At 37.6% G+C, this 15,275-nt stretch overlaps 1 protein-coding gene across 28 annotated transcripts in view; it reads left to right on the top strand.

The window, feature by feature from the left end:
* Nucleotides 1-15,275, top strand: part of LOC127366526 (B-cell receptor CD22-like) — a 43,845-nt gene that overhangs the window by 16,875 nt on the left and 11,695 nt on the right. For 7 of the 28 annotated variants that reach the window (XR_007885323.1, XM_051405539.1, XM_051405537.1 and 4 more), the window contains one exon: nucleotides 9,816-10,070. The exons of 7 other annotated variants lie outside the window; for them this stretch is intronic. Coding sequence is in view for 19 of the 21 variants with exons in the window: in XM_051405539.1 (XP_051261499.1) it covers nucleotides 9,816-10,070 (255 nt within the window). In the remaining 2 variants the exon portion in view is untranslated. Of the gene's footprint in view, nucleotides 1-9,815; nucleotides 10,071-10,175; nucleotides 10,437-10,562; nucleotides 10,654-11,024; nucleotides 11,118-11,256; nucleotides 11,327-11,407; nucleotides 11,894-15,275 lie in introns of those variants that run through there. 14 more of the 28 variants (XR_007885322.1, XM_051405524.1, XM_051405549.1 and 11 more) reach the window with 12 other exon arrangements.

Below are 15,275 nucleotides of genomic sequence, written 5' to 3'. Positions count from 1 at the left end.
CACAGTCCTTTAAAGTAGCTGTAATTAAACCCCTTCTTAAAAAGCCAACTCTTGACCCAGGGGTTTTAGCCAACTATAGACCGATTTCTAACCTTCCCTTCCTCTCTAAGATTCTGGAGAAAGTAGTCGCCAAAGAGAGCCAAAGAGGATTTTCAGTCAGGATTTAGAGTTCATCATAGCACAGAGACAGCTCTGGTTAAAGTTAATAATGACCTTCTGATTGCTTCTGACAATGGACTTGTCTCTGTACTTGTATTATTAGATCTTAGTGCTGCATTTGACACCATTGACCATAATATTCTTTTACAGAGACTTAAGCATCAAATTGGCATAAAGGAACCGCACTAAGCTGGTTTAAGTCATATTTATCAGATCGCTTGCAGTTGGTACATGTTAATGATGAATCTTCAATTACTACTACAGTTAGTCATGGAGTTCCACAAGGTTCTGTACTTGGACCAATACTATTTACTTTATATATGCTCCCTTTAGGCAACATTATTAGGAATCACTCCATTAACTTTCACTGTCATGCAGTATGAAATTAATCAATTATCTAAATTACAAACATGTCTTAAGGACATAAAATCCTGGATGACCTGCAATTTTCTGATGTTAAACTCAGAAAAAAACGAAATTCTTGTTCTTGGCCCCAAAAACCTTAGAGACTCACTGTCTAAAGATATAGTTACTCTAGATGGCATTAACTTGGCCTCTAGCACCACTGTCAGGAATCTTGGAGTTATCTTTGATCAGGATTTGTCATTTAACTCCCACATAAAGCAGACCTCTAGGACTGCCTTCTTTCATTTATGTAATATTAGAAAAATTAGACACATACTATCACAGACAGATGCAGAAAAACTAATCCATGCATTTGTTACTTCAAGGCTGGATTACTGCAACTCTTTATTATCAGGTTGCCCCAATAAGTCCATTAAAACGCTCCAATTAATTCAGAACGCTGCAGCACGAGTACTGACAGGAACTAGAAAAAGAGATCACATCTCTCCTGTACTAGCTTCTCTGCATTGGCTCCCTGTAAAATGTAGAATAGAATTTAAAATCCTCCTCCTCACCTATAAAGCTCTTCATGGTCAGGCCCCTTCATATCTTAAAGAGCTCATAGTAGCCTATTACCCCACTAGAACACTACGTTCTCTAAATGCTGGGCTACTTGTGGTTCCTATAGTCTCTTAAAGTAGAACAGGAGCCAGAGCCTTCAGTTACCAAGCTCCTCTACTGTGGAACCAGCTTCCAGTTGTGGTTCGGGAGGCAGACACCCTCACCACATTCAAGAGTAGGCTTAAGACATTCCTCTTTGATAAAGCTTATAGTTAGGGCTGGATCAGGTGAGTCCTGAACCATCCCTTAGTTATGCTGCTATAGGCCTAGACTATCGGGGGATTTCCCATGGTGCACTGAGCTCCTCCCTTCCTCTCTCTTTCTGCACTCATTCATGTCCCATTAATGCATGTTACTAACTTCACTTCTTCCCCGGAGTTCTTGTGCTTTCTCGTCTCGCAGGTTCTTGTCGATCCTGGTGGAGCCTCCTGCCATGGTCCTGCTAGATTGCCATTGCCAATACTGTTGTTGCTGTGCACCTGTCTGTCTGTCTCTCGCTCTCTCTCTCTCTCTCACCCCAACTGGTCGAGACAGACGACCACCCACCTAGAGCCGGAGGATCTGTCTTAGGTTTCTGCCTTTTAACAGGCAGTTTTTCCTTGCCCTTGTCGCCAAGTGCTTGCTCATGTGGTACTGTTGGGTCTCTGTAATTAATGTTTTAAAGAGTTCGGTCTAGACCTGCTCTATTTGAAAAGTGTCCTGAGATAACTTCTGTTATGAATTGGCGCTATACAAATAAAATTGAAATTGAAATTGAAATTATTTTCTTGTTCTTTCAGATCACATGTTTTTCACATATTAGTTTCAGAGAAATTACATTACCTTAATAGCAACTTAAATAGATACAACACAAAAAACAAGATATAAGATTCTGTTCAAAGCTTGAATGTTCTAGCAGCCTATTTCCTACAAGCAACGTTTTTTTTTTCTTTACAGTAATCATAGTTAGAATCAATCATTTTAATGTAGAAGTGAACTATCATTCCTTTGTATTCACTTTGGTTTGTACATTTGTCTTGTCATCACACACGTTTATGAAGAGAAGCTACAAATAAATAAATAAATAAATAAATAAATGAATAGTTAAACCCATTTTATTCCAGAAAAATTTGGAATAGGCATGTGATATTACTTGTTGTTTGTTTGGTTTTCTCAGTAATTATAGCCAGCAGTAACACAGTCCGCTGTCTTGTTTGAACTTTTATAAACCTGAGCACCAAATTTAAAAGGGTTACATCTCTATTTGAAGAGAAATGTGTTAAAACTGTTTTCTATCTCAATACTGAAACATAGAATTGTATTTTACCAACATCCACCACTTCCTGTTGTCTGAACAGTAATAAGAATTTTTTTGTACATTAAATTTTAACTTGTGCTCAATGTGTGACTACTTTATCGTCTATTTTACTTTATCGAGAACGTATAAACTTTGTTCATCTTTATACTTTGAGTGAGGGCTATATTTAAGTTTCATAAATATTCAATGGTCTGAGATATTTGACACTTACTTTAATTCAACAAACGCTAGCTAGTACACCAGACATGTTGTAGAAACATTTTTTGGACGATGGGTTGTTAAAGACTGACTACCATCAAGGAAGTTTTTTATAAACTGGACACTCTGTGCTCATTCAGTCATGTCAGCTAGATGGTGGCACTTTAACACTGTTTAAAGGTAGCTGAAGTCACTGAAGGGTGGGGGTGAAACAAGGAGTGGAAACAAACTGAATTAGATGACAAGTGTGATGGGAAGTTCAAGTAATTTTGTGGTTCTCAAATCAATATGTCAAGTTGAAGCACATTGTAGAAGTTGTTTTACACTGAGAGAAAATCATGATTCAATTTCCATGACAGTCACTTATCAGTATGAACTTGGTTACAGTGATACAAATTTTTGTTAACAAAAGTAAATCCCAAGCTGGAACTGTGCCACAAAGGGATTTCTCCAGAAGAATTTGTCTTTCAGTCAACAATAACATCAACAAAAAGTAACACAAGGAGTGATTTTATTAATAAACATCAAGTTTTAAATGAGGAAGTTGAGGCCTATGAGGCCTGAATTAATCATACGTAGCACTAAAATACATGAGGGGCAGTACGGAAATTATGAGAGGTATATGTGTTATTTCTGATTGCTGAAGGGAGGGTGTTCTCACATTTTTGGATTTACTCTCCACATCAAAAGCAACTAGCTAATAGGATCAGTCAGTACTGATCAATATAAGAGACATGGATCTCTCTTACTGGTGATTGATTGGTTATATCTTCAGAGAATGCAGTTTTTCCTTCACCTGCAGTAGCTCCTAACTGCAGTTTATTCAGCATCTAAACAGAAAGCAGAAATACAGCATAATAGTGTAATGGAAACTTTAAAGAACCTACATAACTCTTTGACCTGCTCATTGGAAAACCATACACAACCTGTTCGAGAGGTTATTATATGCACAAACATTTAACCCTGTTTATAACAAACAATAAACAAAATCCTGACCAACTTGACAAGTGGGTTAAAGAAACTGGCAGCTTCAACATAAAGCAATTACCAAAACTTCTTGGGATGTCAGTTTAAAAAATAAAGAAAATAAATATTTTGTAAACAGATGACAATTTTGGATTTAATTTCACTTATGTTGTGCGATTTGGGTGTTAGGAGAAAATGTAGGTTTCAACTACAGTACACATCTCAAATCCTATGGCCATGGTCATTCTACGAACAGTAATTATAAAAAAAAAAGTTGAAATAATGAACTTTAGTTACACGATCATCTCACCATCGCATGGGAAAATGTGGGGGAAGAATGTAGTGAAAACAAATATAATGGCAAGCAACACTTCATACTGTGATTTAAAGGCAAAACCACAGTAGGTTTAGTGTAGATACAACATACAAATATTTTATCCTCTGAAACAGAATAAATGTGGACTGTGTTTAACTCTCTGTTTGTAAACACAAAACTTAATATTATACAGTTTATATTATATGTAATAAACCAAAAGTACAGAGATGAAACCTTAAACCAGATCAAACTCAAACACTGATGATACATACCTTATGTTACATATAATTAGAACTTTTAACAAGATGAAATGTATAAATAGTTTGATTGAAGGAATCTCCTGATTGATTAACTATGATGAATACAAACTGATTGCAAGATCCATTAATCAGCAGTGATTAACTTGTATTGTTACTGCTGTGTTTAATCTCATTCAGAGAGATACAAATAATTGTTCCTTTGATGGCAGACGAGATCAGGCCTTGTCTACCCTGGAGGACTGTCTTTAAAATGGAGGAACCTGAGCACCTATCATTCATTTCTGGAACTTCAGCAGATAGACCAGCAGCAAGGAGGATCTCTGTGACCTGTTTTAGTAACCAGGTAAAAAACTATTTTGTGTAGATTCTACAGTTTATGTGCATGGTTCATGTATAATACTAACACACACTCATTTGATACATTTTCTGTTTTCTGGTGCACAGATTAAATCATTGTGTATCCCGAACGTCCATTTCAAGAACATTTCCTGTCATGGGTAACTCAGCATCCACCGGCTTCATTACTCCCACTCCCAGGAAACTATCCTGGGGGTGCCAGAAAGAGGACACAGTCATGCTGAAGGACTTCTTGACGCAGTACGAAGAGGATCTCTGGAGAGTTAAAAGAAAGCAAAGTTTATCTGTTAAAAAGGTCCACCTGACTCGCAGCATCCGTTACGTCGACCTAGCTGCCCAAGACAGCAACGGTTTTCATCCAAACAGGGGTGAAGTGCTGAACCCTGCTTTTGTTGGAGATCCTAGCCGATGAATGACTGAATTCACTGTGGACAATTTAATCTACGCAACAACTCAGCAACCCTCTAAGATGTGTGATGTTTGAAGGAGTAACTGCAAACAAACCCCTGTATGGAACATGAGAGGTATTTTATAGAAGGCCTCTGCTACAACAGTTCATCTCTCACCACAAGACTAAAGGTGTGAACCCATGAACAGGAAGTAAGAACTACTGTACAATAAGATAGGTCCCTTTTTGGAGAAATGACATGTTAAACACTTCCACTGCTCATATATTAGCAGCACAAGCAGAAATAACACGAGACATCCAATCATGTTACTTTATTAGCTGCATCAACAGAGCAACGGAAATTCAGTCTCTGTGTCTCTGCACCTGTGATACACGATGTGTAAGGTACAGTAAATGTCATTTTCTGGTAGATAATTTTCAGCTTAGTTAATTAATTAACTAACTAATAATTAACTGAACTTACTAAATAATATGGTTGTGATACATGTGTTTGCATAAACAATTGACTAAAGTAAACACTATATACTTTTCAATGAGTTACATGTCATTGTTTTCAGTCAGCAGTTGCTGCTCAAGAAAATGTGCCGTATTTGTATAACATGGATCTTATATCATTGTATTATATTACATTGTTTGTAACTATCCTTTAAGCAAGCTTGTTTTACAAATACATTCAACCTTTCAGTTTATTCTGTTTTGGCTTCTCGATTTATTTGTTGGGCAAATGATAAATTGTTCTCACACGGAACATGTTTGTGGTCGTTGGTCACTGTGGTTTCCTGATGACTTTGTTCACCTTAAAAGAACACAAGCAAATTCACACAGTCTGTGACATTAATAAAGTGGAACATGTTAGTAAATGACACCAAAATACTGCTATACAAAGTACTGTTGTGCATATTCCAACTCAGAGTAGACTCGTACTAAGGAAGGGCCCATTAGCAGTATTTAAAGTACTTACAGCAAGTCAATGAGGATAATGCTTTATACGACCTGAATAACAAAGGAGTAATTCATTTGTTTGGGGGATTGGTGATGAGTTCAAGGACTCTAGGTTTCATGAAGTGGTTAACATTCTTTACAAAAATAAAATTGGAGAACTCGTGATTTCTAAAAAAGATTCCTTAATATCAGAAAAAGGAAGTGAGAGCAACAGGATAGCACATGTTGAAATAAAGTTAAGAGATTTAAACAAAAATAATAATAAAAAAGAGCTAATATAGCTCCTTTCCCCTTTTGGTATGGTTTATGGCAGTAGTATCGTGGGAACAGTTCACAGCACAAGACACGTTTAAAAAATACTTCCCCAACGTACGTCTGATGTGACAAAAGTCTGTGCAGACCAGAAAGTGCATGTATGGTGTGTTAAAAGTGGAATGGAAACTATAAGTAATTTCACAATAGGAGGAAATTACATTGGTACAGCACAAGCCTTGTCACTTTATTTGCAGGTCTGACCCTGAGAGGACAAGATGGATTCTTTAAAATGGACTCTGTTTTTGGTGTACCTAAACATCCACGGTATGTAACATTCTCTACACTGTATATGACAAAAAGTACAATTAAACTGTCAGCTTTATGTCTTTGTGTATTTTATTTTGTGTTGTATTACAGTTATTCAAACTGAAAGCTCACCTTGGACAATTAAGGTGCCATCCTCAGTTAAAGGTCTCCCTGGATCCTGTGTGGTGATCCCCTGCTTATTTAACTTCCCAAATCCTCCAGGGAAGACACTCACTGGATTCACAGGGATGTGGACTGATGCGACAAATCAGATCTTCTATCACCCAGATAAGTCTAAAGTGATGAAGCAGTATCAGAATCGGGCAGAGCTGATCGGAGACGTCGGGCAGAAGAACTGTTCACTTAAGATTGATCCCCTTCAACAAAGTGATACAGGACCTTTTCATTTCAGGATTGAAATACAAAACTTGGACAAATATTCTTACAGAGAGAACACAGTCTCTATTACAATGATGAGTAAGTAACATTTTCAACAAACATCTTTAAAAGTACAGTTAATGCCTGCATTTTCCCAGAAGTCTGTTTTTAATTCTAGTGTTGTTTCCTTGATGTTTTCCTTTTGACATTCTGAATATTATTCAGAAATACATTAATAACATTAATAAGTCAGTCCTAAACAATGCTGGGCTCATTACTAAAAGAAAATAAATCATTTTCTTATTACTCCCTGCCAACATTAGTTACAGTACACACAGTTGATAATGGCATCCTTTCTCCTCTTCTCTACCTCTTATGTGCATGAATCCATAAAAATTGCAATCTAGATGAAAAGCACACCTTGCTCAAACTGATGACAAGACACAATCTTTTACTTTCCCAAGAATCTGTCTGAAATGACTGAGTCAAACATTTCATCCACTGCATATTCAGCTACAAGCTTAATTAGGTCGTTGTCGCTTGTAGCCTGCTGTCCACGATTAAATTCCAGCTATGTTTGTTAAAATCAGAGTAATGGAAGTTTTCTGACCGCCATCGTGTAGTGGCACTGTTACTGTGCTGATCCCAGAACACTGAAGACAGCAAAATGAACTATTGTTGTTTTGATAAAGTAGTCAGGCAATAATTCGCCCTTTACCATCATTCTGTGAGCAACCATAATCTGATTTGTTTATGTTGCACACGGTGTGTGAGCAGCAACAGTGAAAGTAACTTTGATAAAAGTAACTTTGGTTACCTGGCTGATAGGTTGGAGGTGTTCCTCTAACATCTTATTATGGCTGATTATCCCTCCCATATTTCAAACTGTCAAAATCAGAAAGTGCCTGCTGTCTTGTTTTGTAGAAGATAGTAGCCAGTGTCAAGGTAACTGACTAACATTTTGCACTTCCTGTGACTGTCTTATTTTAGTTAATGTCCTAAATATATCCTAAAACTTGAAATCAGAAACCTTTGAATTTGTGATGTAACTATGATGAGAATTAGTTTGATTAGGTAGAACTGCCTTTGTGGAAACAAAGCAAGTTAAGTTGTCATACAAAAATTAAGTTATCATTGTTGTTATATATGTCTAACCGGAACTGACTAAGGGTAATATATGAGATAGATGAAGTCAAAAATCTCAAGTCAGTTGCTGTGTTGTTTTTGTTATGTCAGCAGTCTCTTGATTTAGGATTTTCAAGGTCCTTGTTTAAATTTTTGTCAACTAAAGTGCTTCTACAGTTCTTAAATATCAAAACAAGTGAGGCCAGAATACATAGTTTTGAAAGACATAACATAGCTTTTGCCTGGCCTTTTGGGGCGGCAGTAGCTCAGTGGTAACCGTAGCGTGTGTGCATGATTTTATTTAGGGACCTATGTGTGTGTTTAAAAATTGAGTGAAAAAAAATGTCCCCATTTTCTTGTTGTTACAGGTGAACTAAATCCGATACATTTCTCTGTGAAAGAGGAGGTAGTGGAGGGTCAGACTGAGTTTGCGTCTTGCTCTGTGTCTCACTCCTGCCCCTCCTCTCCTCCCGTCTTCATCTGGAATCACTCTGGAGAGGCACTTTTCCAAGAACAGCAGCTTGAAAATGGTCAGTGGAATGCAACATCTAAGCTGACCTTTCATCCCACCAGAGCCGATCACAACAAGCCTTTACAGTGTACTGTGAGATACAAGGGAGGGCAGGAGCATGAAACATCCAAAGTCCTCAAAGTAAAATGTAAGTATGTGACAATAAAAGATGATGCTCGTAAGTGCCTCACAGTTAAAAAGACGATGAAAAGAATCTGAATATTTTTAAAGAATTAGAAGAACTTGGAGCAAGGAAGCCCTATTGAAGAGAATAAAGATAGCATTTAAAACAAAACCTCACTGGGGCCAGAAAGCAGGAAAATAGCTGAACTAATAATTTTCTGATCAGCTGGGATGCCCTGGAAGCTCACCTGGTAGAGTGCCCGCCCCATGTAATAAGGCTGAGTGCTTACTACACTGGTCCGTGTTTGATTCCAGCACCTTTGCCGCATGCCATCCCCTCTCTCTTTCCCCCTCCCTGTCTCTCTTATTGCCTCTATCATTGTCAATAAGAGCATGTTAAAATGCTAGCGGTAGCATTTAGCTCAAATCACCGCTGTGCCTAAGTAATAGTGATGGGAATTCAAGCTCTTTTTAGAGAACCGGTTCCTTTGGCTCGGCTCACTAAAACGAGTGGGCTCTTTTGGCTCCCAAGTGGCTCCTCAGATTTTTTGTTGCTTAAATTAATTTATTACCAAATTATGTGTAAAATTAATATCTAATGTAAATACATACATTATATCAAATGCTTATTATTTATATGGATTTATTAATATACTCAACATGGAACAGAGCGCTACAAAAATAAATGATAATACAAAAACAAAGACCCATCTCAATTAGACAAAAAGCTGCTTGATATGAAATTTTTAACTTTGCACAGTCTACACTCTGCCTTTGTACAGTCTATCACATATAAAATGTGTCCAAACTTTACGTTTCCTGTCACTAATTTTCCTCACCCTCTCCAGTGTGTAGTCTCTGTCTATGTAGCGCCAAGTTCTCTCGCTCACTCACGTCTGCCTCCTTCGTGTCCACATGCTCACTGTGCCGTGTGTGTCTGTAACACAACACCCCCCCCGCATGTGTGTGTGTACACAGATGCTACCACAGATGCTACCACAAATCTTGACCAATCACGCGGCTTTAAGAGAAAAAAATGCTAAAAAAATCCGGATCCGGCTCACATCGTTCACTTCAAAGAGCCGGCTCGTTCGCGACCGACCCATCACTGCTAAGTAAAGCATCAGAGAGCTGCTAAAATAGCTGTGGACAGCTCAACTTTGACATTACTTTGTGAAAGAGTACAAAATGTGAACATTTGTCTGTAAAAAACACTGTGGTATTATCAATTGTATGTTTCCGTGCAGACGCCCCAGTGAATGTGAGGGTTGAGCACGAGTCAGCTGTAAAGGAAGGAGAAACAGTGCAGCTGACGTGCTCCAGTGATGCTCACCCTCCTGCCAGCAGCTATGAGTGGTACAATGAAACTGGTGCTCAACTGTATCAGGGAAACGTCTTCAGGCTGCCAAATGTCTCCAGACACCACTCAGGCACCTTGTACTGTACTGCCATCAATGAAGTAGGACGAGGCAATTCAAGCCTTGTGCAGCTCAATGTGTTATGTAAGTAAACAGTTGAAAAAATGTCCTGATCAAAAAGAGAATTTTTATTTAAACATATATAACAGGAGTATGGCTAACTCACAACTGCATTTCTTGTCCTTACAGATGCTCCTGAGATTAAGGCTATATCCTCCTGCTCCTCAGAGGGAGATATGGTAAAGTGTGTGTGCATTGTTGAGTCCAGGCCTCCCAGCATGGTCCACTTTGTGCTTTCTGACAGAGTCCTGCCAAGCACCAAGGTAGAGAAACATGACTCTGTTACCATCGGGACTCTGCAAGCAGAGCTGGGATCTTCTGCGTTTCTCCTCTGTCTGGCAAACAATACGCAGGGCAATGCCAACGTCACACTCTTTTTACCTGTTAACAGTAAGGAGGTTTTACCATTTAAAGAAAGCATGATATGTGCATGACATAAGCCAATATAAAGAATGTTGGCATGAATTGTATACTGAGAAAGAGAAAAATGACACCACGTGGTTCCTGTTTGGACAGGTAGGCTGCAGAGTCTTTATATTATCATCGCCATTGGAGCAGGTGCAATTTTGGTGATACTTTTAACAGCAGTGGGAGTTGTTAAAAAATGGTAAGTTGATATTCAAAGTGTTTCTGTTTGTCTTTTCAGTTTCTTTTTTTACTATAGCATTCAAATCTGGGTGATCTAGGACATTTAAAGTGTGAATTTTTAAAAATGCAGTGGTAAACAGACACCAGAAAGGAAAATATAGGCTTACTGTACATTGAATGCATGCATGTGGAGGTATTTGGTGGAAATTAGTCTAATAATAATAGTACAACTACATCACTTTAATGGGTGCAGAAAGTCAGCTTGCAAATGTATAAAGGGTATGATAGCATGTGTTCAATGCTGCAGTTTGCATGGTTGGGTTTCAGTGGTTGTGCAAAGTGTCAATAGCTCTTTTCAGAGTCCTAAATTCAAAAACGTCACTCTGCCAGTAGGGGGAGATCTGGAGAGGAACCAACATCGCACATGAAAACCATGCAGGCAGAAAAAGATGTGGAGCTCCCTCAGTATGCTGCAACAAAAAGGTTTTAGTTGTTCACCTCAGTTTAAAAGAAAGTTTGCCCATGATGTTAAATGACACAAGGAAGCTGATAATGCGTAACCTTGTGTGTGTTTAGGCGGTAAATTTGTTAAACATGTTTGTTTTCTGCGTTCTGTCCTCAGAAAAGAGAACTATGATGATGTGCATTGCCCTGGCATTTATGCCAATGATCCTGTATATGGCAACATGGAGGTATATAAAGATTTCTTCATTCATTCATTATTATTTCCATGCATGAAAAAACAGGATGAGTTAATCATGTTTCCTTTACAGGCTAACGATGATGCAGTATACGCCAACATGTAACATCGTTGAATTCAGTGGAGGAACAGCTTCAGTCCCTCTGCATGTTGTCTAACTGATGTTGGTCAAGAAAATTGTAAAAAATATTGCTTTCTTCTGTATACAATACATTACATTATTTTTCTGTCTCTTAGAATGTTATTCATGGCTAAAAATAGCAGTAATAGAATTAATGCAACAGTTTCCATCTATCATTTTGAGTTGTGACAACATAGAATGAGTTTATTATTTAACCAATGAACTATATTAAGTAAGGTGACTTAGCTTTTCTACAATGAAAGGTATTTTTAATTACCACCTACTTAATAATTGGTAGCATAAAACGTTTTTTATCTAAAAGGCATTTTAAGTGTCATGTACTTAATAACTTCAATGATGGTTTTTAAGTTGACACACATTTTTGAATTTTGTTTATGTAAGAAATTAATTAATTTGATTAAAAAAAAACTGTTTGTATTGTGTATGTGTTATTTTGAACTGCAGTTTAACAGTGTTTGAACACACAATATTTAAAACTTGGAAAACAATAACAACACAAATTTAAATTGTCCCATACATGGCCACCAATCTTCTCAAGGTCCTGCAGTCTTTTTTACACATTATAGGAAAGACTTTTCAGATAAATTTGACAAAAACTGTAACAAACAGCAACAGACTGTCACTATCAATGTACATTTAAGTTCCAATAGCTCAGATTCACGTCAGCAAAGCACAGCACTTTGGGATATCCTTGCCCTCCAGGATTTTGGTTCCCTCGACCTCACGATTCTGGGTGGCAGCACTGATGGCGGCAGTTTTCATCAGTTGTCTATTGAGGCCTGCCTCAAACGCTTCTGTGTCCCTGTATAGCAAATTAAAAGAAAACATTTGATTTTGATTTGATTTGTTAATACATTGAAAGTATTTTCCCATGCCATTGCTGTCAACGCCTATCTGAACAGACCATTGTTATGATATTACAGATTGGGGTGGGCCCTGAAGTGCAATATACGTCTGGTCACACGCTTTAATTGACAAGAAGCAGATTTCTGCCCTGTGTATTTACACTGCCCAATGTGGATTTCATTTTCTTTCAAAATGTTGAATTGCTTACTCTAAACTCCTTGAGAACAGTCCTCTTCCTTTTCTCCAATTTTTGAATTGGTGACTGTCAACAAAGATAAGCCTAATAATTTCCATACCTAGAGAAGCATGTCTTTTATATGTACAATTGTCACTCCTGTAGCTCCTGTCCTTGATGAGACTACATCCATCATTTTTGATGTGCAATGGTCAAGTTTGGCCATTTTCATTGGAATTCTTTATTTATCTGTAGACCACACAAATGGAAGAATTCAGTCTTGCTGACAATTAGCTATACTGCATCAATTAATACTAAAACACATGAGTTAAAGAGGAACAACTCATCAACCTATGTGAACTCTGACATACAGTGGTTAAATAAGCAGGGCATTGAAATGAGTCTTAACTGTCTGAATTTGCCCAGGCATGTGATGTGGGTAGGGGAGGGGACTTGAAGTGGAGAAAAATTAAGTTATCAAGCAAATTTTATTTAGTTGTTACAACTTGACTTTTGTTTTAAACCAGTTCACGCAGAAATGTTAGTTAAAATTACAACATTATTAGCAACATTATTATATCAGCAGAACTAATAAAACATTTTTTGCAACTTAAAGGTCTAAATCAATATATTCAACCTTATAGCCGCAACAACAACAGCTGCTTCCGCCAGAATCCATCCAGGAAACTGTTCATTCATTCCAGACATGACCAGTCATGACAAACACATTTTTGTGAAAGACGTCTCTGAAATTCCAGCGCTAAGTCACCTTCAATCATGCTTGTGGGCACACAACAAGTCTGATGTAGCAATAACATCACAGTTAAAAGATGCACTGTCATTAACTCTGCTACTCTTCTCCCAAATTCAGGTGATGGACAGCCGCAATATATGTGTTGCAGTAATAATAATAATAATAATAATAATGTTTTTTATTTATTTCTAACAAATTGATTTCATTGAACTAACACCTGGTGAGAGAAATAAATATTGTCTCATTACCGGTTGATATGTTTTCAAGATGCAATAGCAGTTGCAAAGGTGCTAGTTAGAGAAAAAAATGCAACAATCTCTTGTGATAACGATACACCTTTCCTAAGCGTAGCGATGAAAAGTGTAGGCAAGTATCTGGTAATTGACATGAGACAACATTGTGCCTATCATCAACCCAAAAGAGCTACAGTGGAAAGAGAAAATGGCACATTTGAAAACAAATCTGTAAAATGTTGCAAAGAGGCAGGTTTAACATGGACCAAAAATAGAGAATTTTTTGACAATGCATGAAATAAAAGACTTTTACTCTCTTTCCATTCAACTAGGTTGCAGCAAGGGAGTTTCAATAGAGGGCCTAGGCTATAATAAAGGGGAATGGGGTAAATAATATAGTTAATACATAAATTAGATGAATCTATCTCATCAAATTAGATAAACATGCAAATAAAATAAACAATGTTGGACTAGACTGCAACAACTGGAAGCTCATGTAGAGGTATGTGTGACGCCATATTTTGCAAATAGTATAAAGACTCGAAAGGTTCAGTATATTTACGTGTATAAACTCGAAGGAACCGATTCTGTTAAAAGAGTCAGTCTTTCTTCTAAAGTCTACTTAATGTTTTTATTTCAGTTAAATAGTATGTTTTTTCCACACCTAGTTTTTTTTTGTTAAGTCATGTATATGTATTTGAGGTACTACTACCCACATTGCAGGAAGCAGGAAACATCACTGCAGATCACACCATGGACACAACCTGTTCCAACTTCTCCCCTCTGGTAGGCGCTACAGAGCACTGTACACCAACACAAACAGACACAGGAACAGTTTCCCACAGGCCAGTACTCTGATGAACAGTTAACCTCACACACACACAGTGTCAGGAAAGATCCCTGTTCAATAACCCTGGGACTCTAACATCCACTGTACATGTTAACCATTTACTTTATTAAAAAAACGAACATAAATACAATAATTCAAACATATCTACCCATGCTGTCATATCCACCTACCTCATGTACAGAAAGAAACCTGCACATAAATATTTATTACAGCATCCTTTGCACTCTGTCTACTGTCTATAAATATTATTATTTGTTTATATATATGCATATATATAATTGTACATAGAGGTGTTTGTCTATTTTTTTTAGCTTGTTTATTTATGCTTATTCTGCGTGAGAGCAACATTAAACTGGAGTCAAATTCCTGACCAATAAAAGTGAAAGTCTCATTCTGATTCTGATTGATATTGTCATACTATGCAATGAAACTGAATAGTTATAAACTATAGCTTGTGTAAGTGGCACTTTCCTGTTCTCTATTAATGGCAGATGGCTTCCACCATGAACTCCGGGGAGCTCCGACTTTTCTTTCCCATCTTCACCGCAGTTAAGAGCCAACCTTCACTTCGAATTCCCCCCAACGGTAAGGAGTTTTAATAAGTTATTCATACTGGCCAGCCCAAGTTAGTCTCTATCCCTGTTAGCGGAGGCGAATTGATTAGGTGTGCTTACCAGTTCCAGACTGGTTTTCTGGAGCAATAAACAGTGGGACGTTTTGATGACCGGAAGTCACGCAGTGAGGAAACCTTAGGCTTTTAAGTCTGAGCAGCATCTTGATATGCCACACCTGTGAGGTGGATGGATTATCTCGGCAAAGGAGAAGTGCTCACTATCACAGATTTTGACAGATTTGTGAACAATATTTGAGAGAAATAGGCCTTTTGTGTACATAGAGAAAGTCTTTGAGTTCAGCTCATGATGAATGGGGGCAAAAACAAA

Source organism: Dicentrarchus labrax, unplaced genomic scaffold (genome assembly GCF_905237075.1).
Source record: "Dicentrarchus labrax unplaced genomic scaffold, dlabrax2021, whole genome shotgun sequence".
Taxonomy (NCBI): domain Eukaryota; kingdom Metazoa; phylum Chordata; class Actinopteri; family Moronidae; genus Dicentrarchus; species Dicentrarchus labrax.
This window is presented reverse-complemented; position numbering and strand designations above follow the sequence as displayed.